Raw genomic sequence first — 13004 nt, forward strand, 5'->3', positions numbered from 1 at the left:
AAAACCTATTATAATGTAGAAAAAAACTTGAAAAACCGATGCTACATTTATACAATATATAATATAGTTTTTAATGAAAAACATGGGTAAAAACGGACATTTCTGAGCTGAACTCAGCTGTTTATGCATTTATTTGTGTTACCTACATACTCTCAAGACCTGTGAAGGATCTGAGATTTACACTACTTTCAAGCTAACAAGTTAGCCTGTCACAAGCTAATAGATGCTGGCAGAGGAAAGAAGTCTCCTGGTTGAGAGACAAGGTCTTTATTACTTACAATAACAGGGGCAGCCAGAATATCAACATTATCTTGTGACCACTGGGCTCTAGTTCCCCAAGTCCCAAATATCACAAAGCAACTTGAATAGGGCCACAGGCCACCTGCACATGCAGCATGTTGCATTATAGGACAGAAACCCTAACCTTCAGGAGCTGGAATCTTTAATCACGAGAAATATGCCTATCCCTTTGCACTAGCGGGAGATACCAGCTCTACCTTCCAGGGAGATACGCAAACCTGACCGCTGCTGTGAAGTCACTACAGCATCTTCCAAAGCTACTCACTGTATATAGAAATAATCTTGAAAAAATAGACAAGAACAAAGGCAGCCACAGCCTCTGTTCGCAAAACATACAGGAAAAGTGTGAGACCCATGGAAAATTATCTCCCAGCACGTTTCCAAGCTGGTTTAAGGACAATAAAGTTTAACAAAAGGAAATCGCATAAATAAAGTAATTAGAAAATCCAAACTACAAAAAGAGCAAAGATATAAACAAACTAAGAAAACTAACAAAATTTCTATCACAGAGGATCACCTCTTATTCTAGTTCCAAACAACTAATAGAAGCTGCCAGCTGTGGAGGATTCTTAGGTTCCATATAGACAGCAAGATACATCTGTCACAAGTGCAGGAGAGGAACGCAGAGCACAGACAAGTGTCACAGGTATCATCTCTAGCAAAATGTAGCCCAAGCGAATACAAAGTTTACCAACATCGAAATATACCTGTGGCCAGGCACGGTGGCTCAAGCCTGTAATCCCAGCACTTTGAGAGGCCGAGGCGGGTGGATCACGAGGTCAGGAGTTCTAGACCAGCCTGGCCAACATGGTGAAACCCCGCCTCTACTGAAAATACATAAATTAGCCAGGCGCCATGGTGGGCGCCTGTAATCCCAGCTACTCGGGACGCCGAGGCATAAGAACTGCTTGAACCTGGGAGGTAGAGGTTGCAGTGAGCAGAGATCGTGCCACTACACTCCAGCCTGGGAAACAAGAAGAAGACTCCACCTCAAAACAGATAAATAAATAAAAAATAAAAACAACAACCAACCAAATAAATAAATATATCTGTATACACGACTACTATGCATAAATGTATGCTTTTCAAGGCCACGCTATTCTTTTGTAAAAGGCTAACAGGAGGGTAGAACAGCATCTACTGAATTCATTTGAATACCTACAGTATTCAAAATAAGAAAGCAGACTTCTGGAGATAGACTTTTAAAAAGTAGCAGAGGCTGGGCATGGAGGCTCATACCTATAATCCCAGCACTTTGGGAGGCCGAGACAGGTGGATCACTTGAGGTCAGGAAATTGAGACCAGCCTGGCCAACATAATAGAATCCTGTCACTACTGAAAATACAAAAAAAAAAAAAAAGAAAAAAAAATAGCCGGACGTCATGGCGGGAGCCTGTAATCCCAGCTACTCAGGGGGCTGAGGCAGAAGAATCACTTGAACCTGGGAGGTGGAGGTTACAGTAAGCCAAGATTGTGCCACTGCACTCCAGCCTGAGCGATAGAGAGAGACGCCAGTTCAAAAAATAAATAAATAAATAAAAATAAATATAAAGGAGGCCAGGCATGGTGGCTCATGCCTGTAATCCAAGCGCTGCCTGGGAGGCCCAGGCAGGAGGATCACTTGAGCCCGGGAGATCAAGGCTAGCCTGGGTAACATCCCTCTCTAGAAACAATATGAAAATTAGCTGGGTGTGAAGGCACGTGCTTTGCAGTCCCAGCTACTCTGGAGACTGAGGTGTAAGGATCGCTTGAGCCCAGGATGTTGAGGTTACAGTGAGCCATAATCATGCCACTGCATTCCAGCCCGGGTAACAGAGGAAGACTTTCAAGAAGATGCACAGGCATCATTTTAAGGGAATATGTATACACAACCTCAAATTCAAAGACAGATTTGCCTGAGAACATACACCTGTGTGCCACAGGAGTAATCATTTCCCACCTCCCCTTTCCCAGCCACCCTTCTCCTGTTTCACAAAATAAAACAATTCATCCCACTCCAGGTATGTAAATATTTACAATGACAGTGCTGACATTTTTTTCTTGTTGTTGTTGTTAAAAACCTTGCCCTCTTTCATCAGCAAAGAATGCAAAGAGTTTGTATGAAACACTGAAAAAAATGGTTTGACAGAAGTGGCTTTGTCAGCTAACTTATTTAGTAGATATTTCTCATAAGTTAAATAAATTAAATCTGCAGTTCAAAAGTTTTGTTGATAATTAGTTTAAAGCACAGAAAGGAACTTTAATGAAAAATATTGTTTTGCAACAGTATATTGAAGACGACAGTAACTCAGTTTTCCCAATCCTTTCCGAGTGTATCAGGTTAAACAAGGTGTCTCAAGGTAAAAAAAATAACACATACAATGAACAGTCATTATGATATACCTTGGCAATGTCTTTTTAGATATGTTCTGGGGAGATGAATAAATAATGACTAGGTAACAAATCTTTTTCCAAGTCAGGTGGTGTTTAATTCTTTGCTTTAAATGAAATTAAAGGAAGGTCTAATTTAATTATCAGTTAATCACCAAAACTATTTTTTGATATGTAATCTGCAAAATTCAACTGCTTGTAACATTATCTGCTTTAAATAAATTGTTATTAATAAACTTCTTTGTAAAACCACACTAAAATATGAGTATAAAAAGGAAAATTTTTCTTAAAAAAGTGTGTTAATTTTGTTATATGATAATAGTATCAACTACTTTAACTTTAAAAAAGTATCAGCTTTACTAAAATACAATTCACAGTATATTCTTTCGAACCATATAATTCAGTGATTTTTAATAAAGTTGTACAATCACCACCACTATCTACATTCAGAACATTTACTCCCTAAAGAAACTCCATACCTACCAGCAGTTATTCTCCAAATCTCTTCCACCACCCTCACTAGGGATCATCTGGCAACCACAAATCTGCATTTTCTTTATACGGATTTGCCTACTCAGGGCATTTGAAATAAATGGAATCATATAAATGTAGCCTTTTATGACAGCTTCTTTTACTTAACATGTTTTCCAAGTTCATCCATGTTTTTGCGTAAATCAGTATTTAATGTCCTTTTATTTCTAAATAACAATCCATTGTATGGATATACCAATTGTGTTTCTTCACTTATAAACTGACGAATGTTTAGACTATTTTCTCTTTTTGGCTACTATGAATAATGCTGCTATAAATATTCATGTATAAGGTTTTGTGTAAACATGTTTTCATTCCTCCCGGGCATATATTTAGGAGTGGGATTATTGAGTCCTATAGTAATCTTGTTTATTCATTTAAGGAACTGCCAGACTCATTTCCAAAGTGGCTGCACCATTTCACATTCCCACTAGCAGTGAATGAGGGTTCCAATTTCCCTCCAACCTCACAAACACTAACATCTGTCCCTTTTACTTTAGGTATTGTTATGGGTATGAACGGGTATGCTATGGTTTTGATTTGCATTTCCCTAATGACTAATGACCTTCAGCTTTTTTTCATGTGCTAATTAGCCATTTGTATATCTTCTTTAGAGAAAGGCCTGTTAAAATCCTATTTTCCTTTCTTATTGGAGTATTTATATTTTTATTATTTAGTTGTAAGACTTCTTTACATATTCTAGATATAATTTCCTTATCAGATATGTACTTTAAAAATATTTTCTCCCATTCTGTAGGTCTTTTCATTTTTTTCCTTTCACTTTCTTGATGATGTCCTTTTGAAGCAGGATATTTCCCTGAACGCTTCATGGGCAGAAATGGGAGTATATGAGCACTGGAGTCAGCCAACTCCACTCACTCAAATCTGCTGTGTTCCACCCCTTGCTGGAGGGAGCAAACAGGTGAGTGGGTACGGCAGCTGGGGCGAATGCCTTCGGACACCAGCAGGAGTGAACTCTGTACTGGTCCCGCAGCAACATCTGGGGAGGGGTGCCAGTGACCCCTGAAGTCCCAGAGGAAGTGTATGGGTGCTCTTTTAGCTTGGCTGTCTGCATATGGCTTAAGTGTTAACAGCTCAGTGGATCCTCTGCCTTTTTGCATGAGGTGGCTGCCTTCTGCCACCAAGGGCAAAGGGTCAGTGTGACAGCCTTTTGCAACCACATTTGTGGCACCTGAGCTCTTGACCAGCATCCAGGAGAAATGAGGTTGCACAAACAAATTGGAGGATCGTAAATGCAGGAAATTTTATTGCCGATGAAAGTGGCTCTCAGCAGGAAGGGGAGCTGAAAAGGGGACAGAGTGGGAAGGTAAACACCACTGAAGTCTGGCTGTCTCTGGCCAGATTCTTCTCAGAAGTTATGCTGTCAGGCTGTCCCTCTGAAGTCAAGCCACTTCTCTCTGACATCCAGCTATAGTCTCCAGTGTCCAGCTGCTTCTCCTCTCTCTGCTGGCTGAGCCTGGGGCTTTTATGGGCACAGGAATGGGGGGCAGAGCAGGCCATGGGTGGTTTCGGAAAAGGCAACATTTGAGCAGGAAATCAGGGATGTAAGTTCTCACTTTGGGCCACTGTATCAGGCTTTTCAGCTTAAGGGTGCAGCCCTCACTGGGGACCCATCCTCTTCTGCCCAGAATTTCCCTGCCTCCTGTCCCTATCACTTTGAAGCACAAAAGGTTTTAATTAGGTGAAATCCCGTTTACCTGTGTTTTATTTTGTTACTTGTGTATTTTATATCTAAGAAATCACTGCCTAATCCAACATCACAAAGATTTACTCCTAAAAATTTTGTAGCATTAGCTCTTATATTTAGATATTTGACCCATTTTGAGTTAATTTTTGTATGATAGAAAGCAGAAATTCAACTTCATTCTTTTACATGTGGATATTCAGTTGTTATAATATCATTTACTGGAAAGACTACTTTTCCCCACCAAATTGTTTTGAAACTCTTTTTGAAATCAACAGACCATAAATGTAAGGGATTATTTTTAGACACTTGACTATACTGCAATGATGTAGTTGCTGAGCTTTATATCAGTGTAACTCTTGATTACTGAAGCTTTGCACTGAGTTTACCATGTTAACAGTTTTAAGCATTCAGTTCAGTACTGTTTCACTTAGTATATTCACACTGTTGTGGAAAAGAATTCCAAAACTTTTTCATCTCACTAATCTCAAACTTTATACCCATTAAAAAGCTCCTCTTTTCCCCTTCATGCCAGCCACTTGTAACCAACATTCTACTTTCTGTTTATATGAATTTAACAACTTTACTTACCTCAAATAAATGGAATCATTTTTTCTTTTTGTGACTGGCTTATTTCACTTAGCATAATGTCCTCAAGGTTCATCCATGTTGTAGCATGTGACAGGATTTCTTTCCTTTTTAAGGCTGAACGATTTTCCATTTTATGTAGAGACCACATTTTATTTATACATAAATCTGTGGATGAACATTTGGTCTGCTTCTACTTCTTGGTTAATGTGAAAAGTGTGGCTACGAATATGGGTGGGCAAGTATCTCTTCAAAATCCAGCTTTAAATTTTTTATATATATACATGCAGAAATGAGATTGGTGTATCATATGATAGTTATATTTTTCATTTTTTTGTGGACCCTCCAAGCTATTTTCCATAGTGATTGCACCATTTTACAATTCCTACAACAGTACGTTTCCAATTTGTCTACATCCTTGCCAAAAATATTTTCTATTTTTTTTTTTGATAGCAATGATCCTAGTGGGTATCAGGTGATACCCAATTGTAGTTTTTATTTGCATTTCTAGATTAGAGAATGTTGAGTATGTTTTCATATGCTTGTGAACACTTCTTTTATTCTTTTTTTGAGATGGAGTTTTGCTCTCATGGCCCAGGCTGGAGTGCAGTGGCATCATCTCTGCTCACTGTGACCTCTGCCTCCCAAGTTCAAGTGTTTCTCCTGACTCGGCCTCCCAAGTAGCTGGGGTTACAGGCGCCCGCCATCATGCCCAGCTAATTTTTTGTATTTTTAGTAGAGATGGGATTTCACTATTTTGCACAGGCTGGTCTCGAACCCTTGACCTCAGGTGATCTGCCCACCTTGGCCTTCCAAAGTGCTGGGATTACAGGCATGAGCCACTGCGCCCGGCCCTTGTGAACATTTCTAGACCATCTTTGGATAAATATCTATTAAAGTATTTTTCCCCTTTCAAAATCAGGATATTTGATTTTTAGATGTGGAAATATAGGAGTTCTTTATACAGTCTGATATTAACTCCTTATAGGTATATGATTTGTAAATATTTTATTCTATTCTGTAGGTTGCTTTTACACACCCCTTTGTTTTAAGGCACAAAAGTTTAAGTTTGATGTAGTCCCATTTTTGTTTTTGTTGCCTGTGCTTTTGGTGTCACAGTGAAGAAACTGCCAGCACATACAATAACGTGATGCTTTTCCCCTATGTTTTTTTCTCAGGATTTTATAGTTTCAGGATTACATTTAGGTCTTTAAAACATTGAGATAATTTTTATACACTGTGTGATACAAGGGTCCTACTTCTCTTTTTTTGCATGAAGATACTGTATTCACACTCCCATTTTTTAAAAAGTCTGACATTTCCCCAATGAGTGGTCTTAGCACTCTTGTTGAAGATTTGAGGATTTGTGTACTGTATTCTATTCCATTAGCCTGTCCTTATGTCAGTTCCACACTATTTTGACTACTGTAGCTTTGTAATATGTTTAAAATAACATATGAGTACACTAACTCTGTTCTTTTTCAAAATTGTTCTCATTATTTGGGGTACCTTGAGCTCTCATATGATTTTTAGAATATTTTCCATCTCTGGGATAAATGTTATTGAGATTTTGATAGTAACTGTGTTGAATCTGTACATTGTATAGTATAATCTATATAAAAAAATTAAGTCTTCCAGTACATGAACACGAAATATTTTCCCATTTATTTGCATCTTATTATTCTGCAGCATGGTTTGATAAATTTTGAAATGGAGAAATCAGGAGTCCTCCAATTTTTTGCCTCTTTTTCTACATTTTGACTATTCTGGGCCCTTTGCATTTCCACATAAATTTAAAGATTTGTCGGTCCATTTCTTTACATACATACACAAAGTGAACCTGGATTTTCACAGTGATTGTGGTGAATCTGAAGATCAGTCTGGAGAGTACTTCAGTCTTAACAATAAAGTTCCAATACATGACTATAAAATATCTTTCCACTTTTACAGTTCCTTTTTTCAGTATTTTATAGTTTCACTTGAACTTATTTTGTTAAATTTATTCTCTAATATCTTGATCTTTTTGATGCTACTGTAAAATTACTTCACTTTTAATGTTCATTGCTAGTATATAGAAATACAACTGTTTTACAAATGCTCAACTTGTATTTTGCAGCCTTGCTGAACGTCTTTAGTTCTAATAGTTTTTTCTTTTGTAGAGTCCTGAAGATCCTCTACACACAAGATCAGTTCTCCCATACAGATTCTTTTAGTTATTCCTTTAATTTTGTTTTAAAGACACAAAATATTTTATTATGCCACATATAAACAGAGTTTTTAAAAACTGAAACATAATAGCTATATATATTTTTAGAGTACATGTGATATCTTGATATATGTATATAACGTATAATGAGCAGAACAGGGAAAAAGGGACATTCAGCACCCCAAAAATTCACCCCTTCTTTGTGTTGAGAACATTTCAATTGCTCTCCACCAGTTATTTTAAGATATACAAATTATTGTTAACTATAGTCACTCTACTGCAGTACTGAACAATACATCGTGTTCCTTCTAACTGTATTTTTGTGCCCATTAACCTAACACCTTTTTTTTCTTCCAGTTTGAATTTTGACTCAGCAACGCTCAGGCCTAGACCTCTTACTTCTGTCGTTGGTACAGCCTGTTCCTGCTGCTGCTGCTTCTTGATCTTCAGGTTCTCCCTATGCTTGTTCAGCCAGTGGCACATGATACAAGCATTCTTGGGCCACAGATCTGGGGGCTAGTATTTCTTGCTCTTGTAGAACTTCCTGAGGTTTGTTTTCTGAGTTTGGCTAATGACGGTGAGAACACAGGCAACAGATTTGGAAATGACTACAATCTAAGAGAACTGGAATGTCGGGCACCTGTCACTTTGGCGAAATACATCTGGGACAGGTCTACCTTCAGGTTGTCCAGCTGTCTTAGCAGCTCCTCTTCCTTCTTGCCTCAAAGATCCTGAGCCTTAATCTTGGCTACGGCTGCAAAAGCCACCACCGCTGCCAAATGCCCCGAGGGAAAGAGAAAAGTGCCCATTAATCAATCTTTCAAAATCCTTTCTAAATCCCCTGTGCCCCCTCCTCCTTCTAGCTTCTGGTAACCACCAATCTACTCTCTACCTTCATGAAATCTACTTTTTAAGCCCCCCACATTTGAGAAAGAACATATGGTATTTGTCGTTCTGTGCCAGTTTACTTCACTTAACATAATGACCTCTGTGTTCCATCCACATTGCTACAAATAACATAATTTCATCATTTTCTATGGCTGAGTAATATTCCACTTATATTTATGTACCACATTTTCTATATCCATTCATCTATAAATTAACATTTAGGTGAATTCCATATCTTGGCTAATGTGAATAGTACTACAATAAACATGGGAGTGCAGACATTTCTTTAATATATTGACTTCCTTTCTTTTAAATGTATACCAAGCAGTGGAAATGCAGAGTCATATGGTAGTTCTATAGTTTTTCAATGAGCATTCACACTCTTTTTCATACTGTCTTCTTCAGAGAGTGTATGAGGTTCCCTTTCTTTTCATCCTGGCCAGCACTCATTGTTTATCGTCTTTTTGATAAAAACCATTTTAACTGGGGTAAAATGATACCTCATTGTAGCTTTGATTTGCATTTCCCTGATGATTAGTAACACTGAACAGCTATTCATGTATCTGTTGGCCATTTCTATGTCTTCTTTTGAGAAATACCTATTCAATCAAAAATTTTGCCCATTTTAAAATCGAGTTATTTGACTATTTGCTGTTGAGTTACTTATATATTCTGGTTATTAATCCCTTTTCAAATGGATAGCTAAAAAATATCTTCTACCATTCTGTAGCTTGTATCTTCACTTTGTTGATTATTTCATTTACTGGGCAGAAGGGTTTTAGCTTGATGGGACACCACATCTAAATATTTTAGCATTTGTTGCTCATAATTTAGAGGTCTTCCCCTCCCCCACCGACCCCCTGAAAAATCTTTACTCATCCCAACATTGTAAAGTGTTTCCCCAATCTTTTCTTCTAGTAGTTTCATATTTTTAGGTCTTACATTTAACTCTTTAATCCAAGTTGAGGTGACTTTTGTAAATTGTGAAAGTTAAGAGTTTAGTTTGATTCTTTTTCATAAGCATATCCAGTTTTCTGAGCACCATTTATTGAAGAAACTCCCCATTCCTCAAAGTATGTTCTCGGAGCCTTTGTCAAAACTAAGTTGGCTATAAATGCGTGGATTTCTAGGTTTCTCTATTCTGTTCCACTGACCAATGTGTCTATTTCCATGCCAGTACCATACTATATTGGTTACCATGGCTTTCTCTCTCTCTCTATATATATATAATGTATAAATATAGTATAAAATATATATATAAAATATATAAATATATATATATAATTTTTGTTTTTGAGATGGAGTCTCGATCTCTTGCCCAGGCTGGAGTGCAGTGGCACGATCTGGGCTCACTGCAACCTACATCTCCTAGGTTCAAGCGATTCTTCTGCCTCAGCCTCCCGAGTTGCTGGGACTACAGGCCACCACACCTGGCTAATTTTTCTATTTTTAGTAGAGACAGGGTGTCACCATATTGGCCGGGCTGGTCTCGAACTCCTGACCTCGTGATCTGCTCGCTTGGGCCTCCCAAAGTGCTAGGATTGCAGGCGTGAGTCACCACATCTGGCCTGGTTCTTCTTTAAATGTCTGACAGAACTGAGCAGTGAAACTGTCAGATCATGAGCTTCCCTTTGATGGGAGACCATTTTATTAGTGCTTGATCTCATTACTCATTACTGGTCTGTTCAAGCTTTTTCTTTCTTCAAAGTTCCAGATGTACTTCATGGTTCTTGAATCTTCTTGGTAGTTTGTATGTTTCCAAAAATACCTCCACTTCTTGATTTTCCAAGTAGTTGGGGAATACTTCTTCATACTTCTTCATAATAGTCTCTAATGATTTTGTGTTTCTTTGTATTTCTGTGGTATCAGTAGTTATGTCTCTTTTTTTGTTTCTGATTTTATTGATTTTGGTCTTTTTTCTCAGACTAGCAAAAAGTTTGTCAATTTTGCCTTTTTTTTTGAAATGGAGTCTCGCTCTATTGACCAGACTGGAGTGCAGTGGAACGATCTTGGCTCACTGAAACCTCCGCCTCCTGGGTTCAAGCAATTCTTGTGCCTCAGCCTCCCATGTAGCTAGGACTACAGGCATGCACCACCACGACCAGCTAATTTTTGTATTTTTAGTAGAGACAGGGTTTCGCCATGTTGGCCAGGATGGTCTCGATCTCCTGACCTCCTGATCCGCCCACCTTGGCCTCCCAAAGTGCTGGGATTACAGGTGTGAGCCCCTGTGCACTGCCAATTTTGCCAATGTTTTAAAAAACCCAACTTTTCATTTTTGTTGACCTTTTAAATTGTTTCTTAAAATCTGAACTTCACCTTTTATGCTCTGACATTTATTGTTTCCTTCCACTAATGTTCAGTTTTTTTCCCGTGCTTTTCTAGTTCCTTACAGTGTTTCATTAGATTGTTTATCTGAAATCTAAGTTTAAGAAAACATTAATACATAATAACTATACATATTTAAGGGGTACATGTGATATTTTGAAATATGCATGTAATGTATAATAATCAAATCAGGATATTTTGGATACCTATCACTTCAAACATTTACTACATCTTTGTGTTGGGATCATTTCAAATCTTCTAGCTATTTTGAAATATTCAATAATTAGAAACTATATTCATCCTCCAGTGCTATGAAACAACAGGACTTATTCCTTCTATCTAACTATATGTTTCGATTAACCTCCTTTTATCCCACCACCACCACTATCCACAGCCTCTGGTAAATATCATTTTACTCTCTATGTCCATGATATCAACTTTTTGAACTCCCTCATGAGGGAGAGCATACAATATGTGTCTTTCAACGCCTGACTTATTTCACTTAATATAATGAAATGTAATTTTATCCACGTTACTGTAAATGCCAAGATTTCATTTTAATGGAAGAGTAATATTCTATTATGTATATGTGTTACATTTTCTTTGTGTATTCATAAGTTGATGGACATAGATTAATTCCATATCTTGGCTATCAAGAATAGTACTGTAGTAAGTACAGGGATGCCCTATAACTCTGACATTAATTTCCTTCCATTTGAATAAAAACATCATAGTGGGGTTGCTGGATCGAATGAAATTACTCCTGGGTTAAATTTATTCCTAGGTTTTTTCTTTTGTAGCTGTTATAAATGGGATTATTTTCCTGATTTCTTTTTCAACTAGTTCATTAATAGAGAATAGACACACTACTGAGTTGTGTACACTGATTTTTTAGCTTGAAACTTTACTGAGTTCATCTATCAGATCTAAGAGTTTCAGGTAGAGTCTTTAGGTGCTTCTATATATATAAGATCATGTAATCTGAAAAGGGACAATTTTCAAATGTGGATGCATTTATTTTGCCTGGTTACTCTGGCTAGCACTTCCAGTACTATGGTGAATATGAGTGGTGAAGGTGAGCATCCTTATCTTGTTTTAGTTCTTAGAAGAAAGGATTTCAGTTCTGCCTCAGTATGTAGTTAGCCGCAGCTTTGTCATACATGGTGTTTACTATGATACTATGATGTGTTCTTTCTATGTCTAATTTACTGAGTTTTTTTTATTGTGAAGGGATGTTGAATTTTATGAAACCCTTTTTTTGCATTTGAGATGCAAAAATATATAATTATATTAAAAATATAATTTTTGACCTTTTTGTGATGTATCATGTTTATTGATTTACATATAATGAACCATCCTACCATCCCTGGAATAAAACCCACTTGATCATAGTGAACGATTTTTTTATTGATTTGTTAGATTTCATGTGCTGGTATTTTGCTGAGGAATTTTGCATCTAAGTTCGTCAGGAATACTGGCCTACAGTGTTTTTTATTGTATCCTTATCTGGTTTTGGCATCAAGGTAATTCTGGCCTCATGGAACAAGCTAGGAAAAAACCCCTCCTCTCCAATTTTTCGGAATAGTTTGAGGAGAACTGATGTTAGATCTTCTTTGTAAGTTTGCAGCATTCAGCAGTAAAAATCTCCTGGGCTCAAGCTTTTCTCTGTTAGAAGACATTTTATTACTGACTCAGTTTCATTACTCATTATTGGTCTGCTCAAGTGTTCTATTTCTTCATGGCCAAATATTGGTAGTTTTCTCACGTCCAGGAATGAATCTGTTTCCCGTAGGTTCCAATTTGTTCAGACAGTTGTTCATGACAGTCTCTAACAATCTTCTATTTTTGTGGGATATAAGTTTTACTGTCTCCTTTTTTGGTTGGGATTTTATTTGTGTCTTCTCTTTTTATCTGGGTTAGTCTATACAGCAATTTATGAATTTTGTTTATTCTCTCAAAAAAAAAAAACCCCAACTCTTCATTTCATTGATCCTTTGTATAGCCTTTTTTTTTTCACCTCTAATTTAGTTCTGCTCTGACTTTATTATTTCCTGCTGTAATTTTGTATCTGGTTTGTTCTTGCTTTTC

At 37.3% G+C, this 13004-nt stretch overlaps 1 protein-coding gene across 14 annotated transcripts in view; it reads right to left on the reverse strand.

The window, feature by feature from the left end:
• Positions 1 to 13004, reverse strand: part of PSD3 (pleckstrin and Sec7 domain containing 3) — a 727754-nt gene that overhangs the window by 242760 nt on the left and 471990 nt on the right. The window contains exon 1 of one of the 14 annotated variants that reach the window (XM_054561288.2): positions 8378 to 8456. The exons of 11 other annotated variants lie outside the window; for them this stretch is intronic. Coding sequence is in view for 1 of the 3 variants with exons in the window: in XM_063726554.1 (XP_063582624.1) it covers positions 8449 to 8472 (24 nt within the window). In the remaining 2 variants the exon portion in view is untranslated. Of the gene's footprint in view, positions 1 to 7698; positions 8473 to 13004 lie in introns of those variants that run through there. 2 more of the 14 variants (XM_054561289.2, XM_063726554.1) reach the window with 2 other exon arrangements.

The sequence above is a fragment of the Pongo abelii genome, chromosome 7 (assembly GCF_028885655.2).
Source record: "Pongo abelii isolate AG06213 chromosome 7, NHGRI_mPonAbe1-v2.0_pri, whole genome shotgun sequence".
NCBI lineage: Eukaryota > Metazoa > Chordata > Mammalia > Primates > Hominidae > Pongo > Pongo abelii.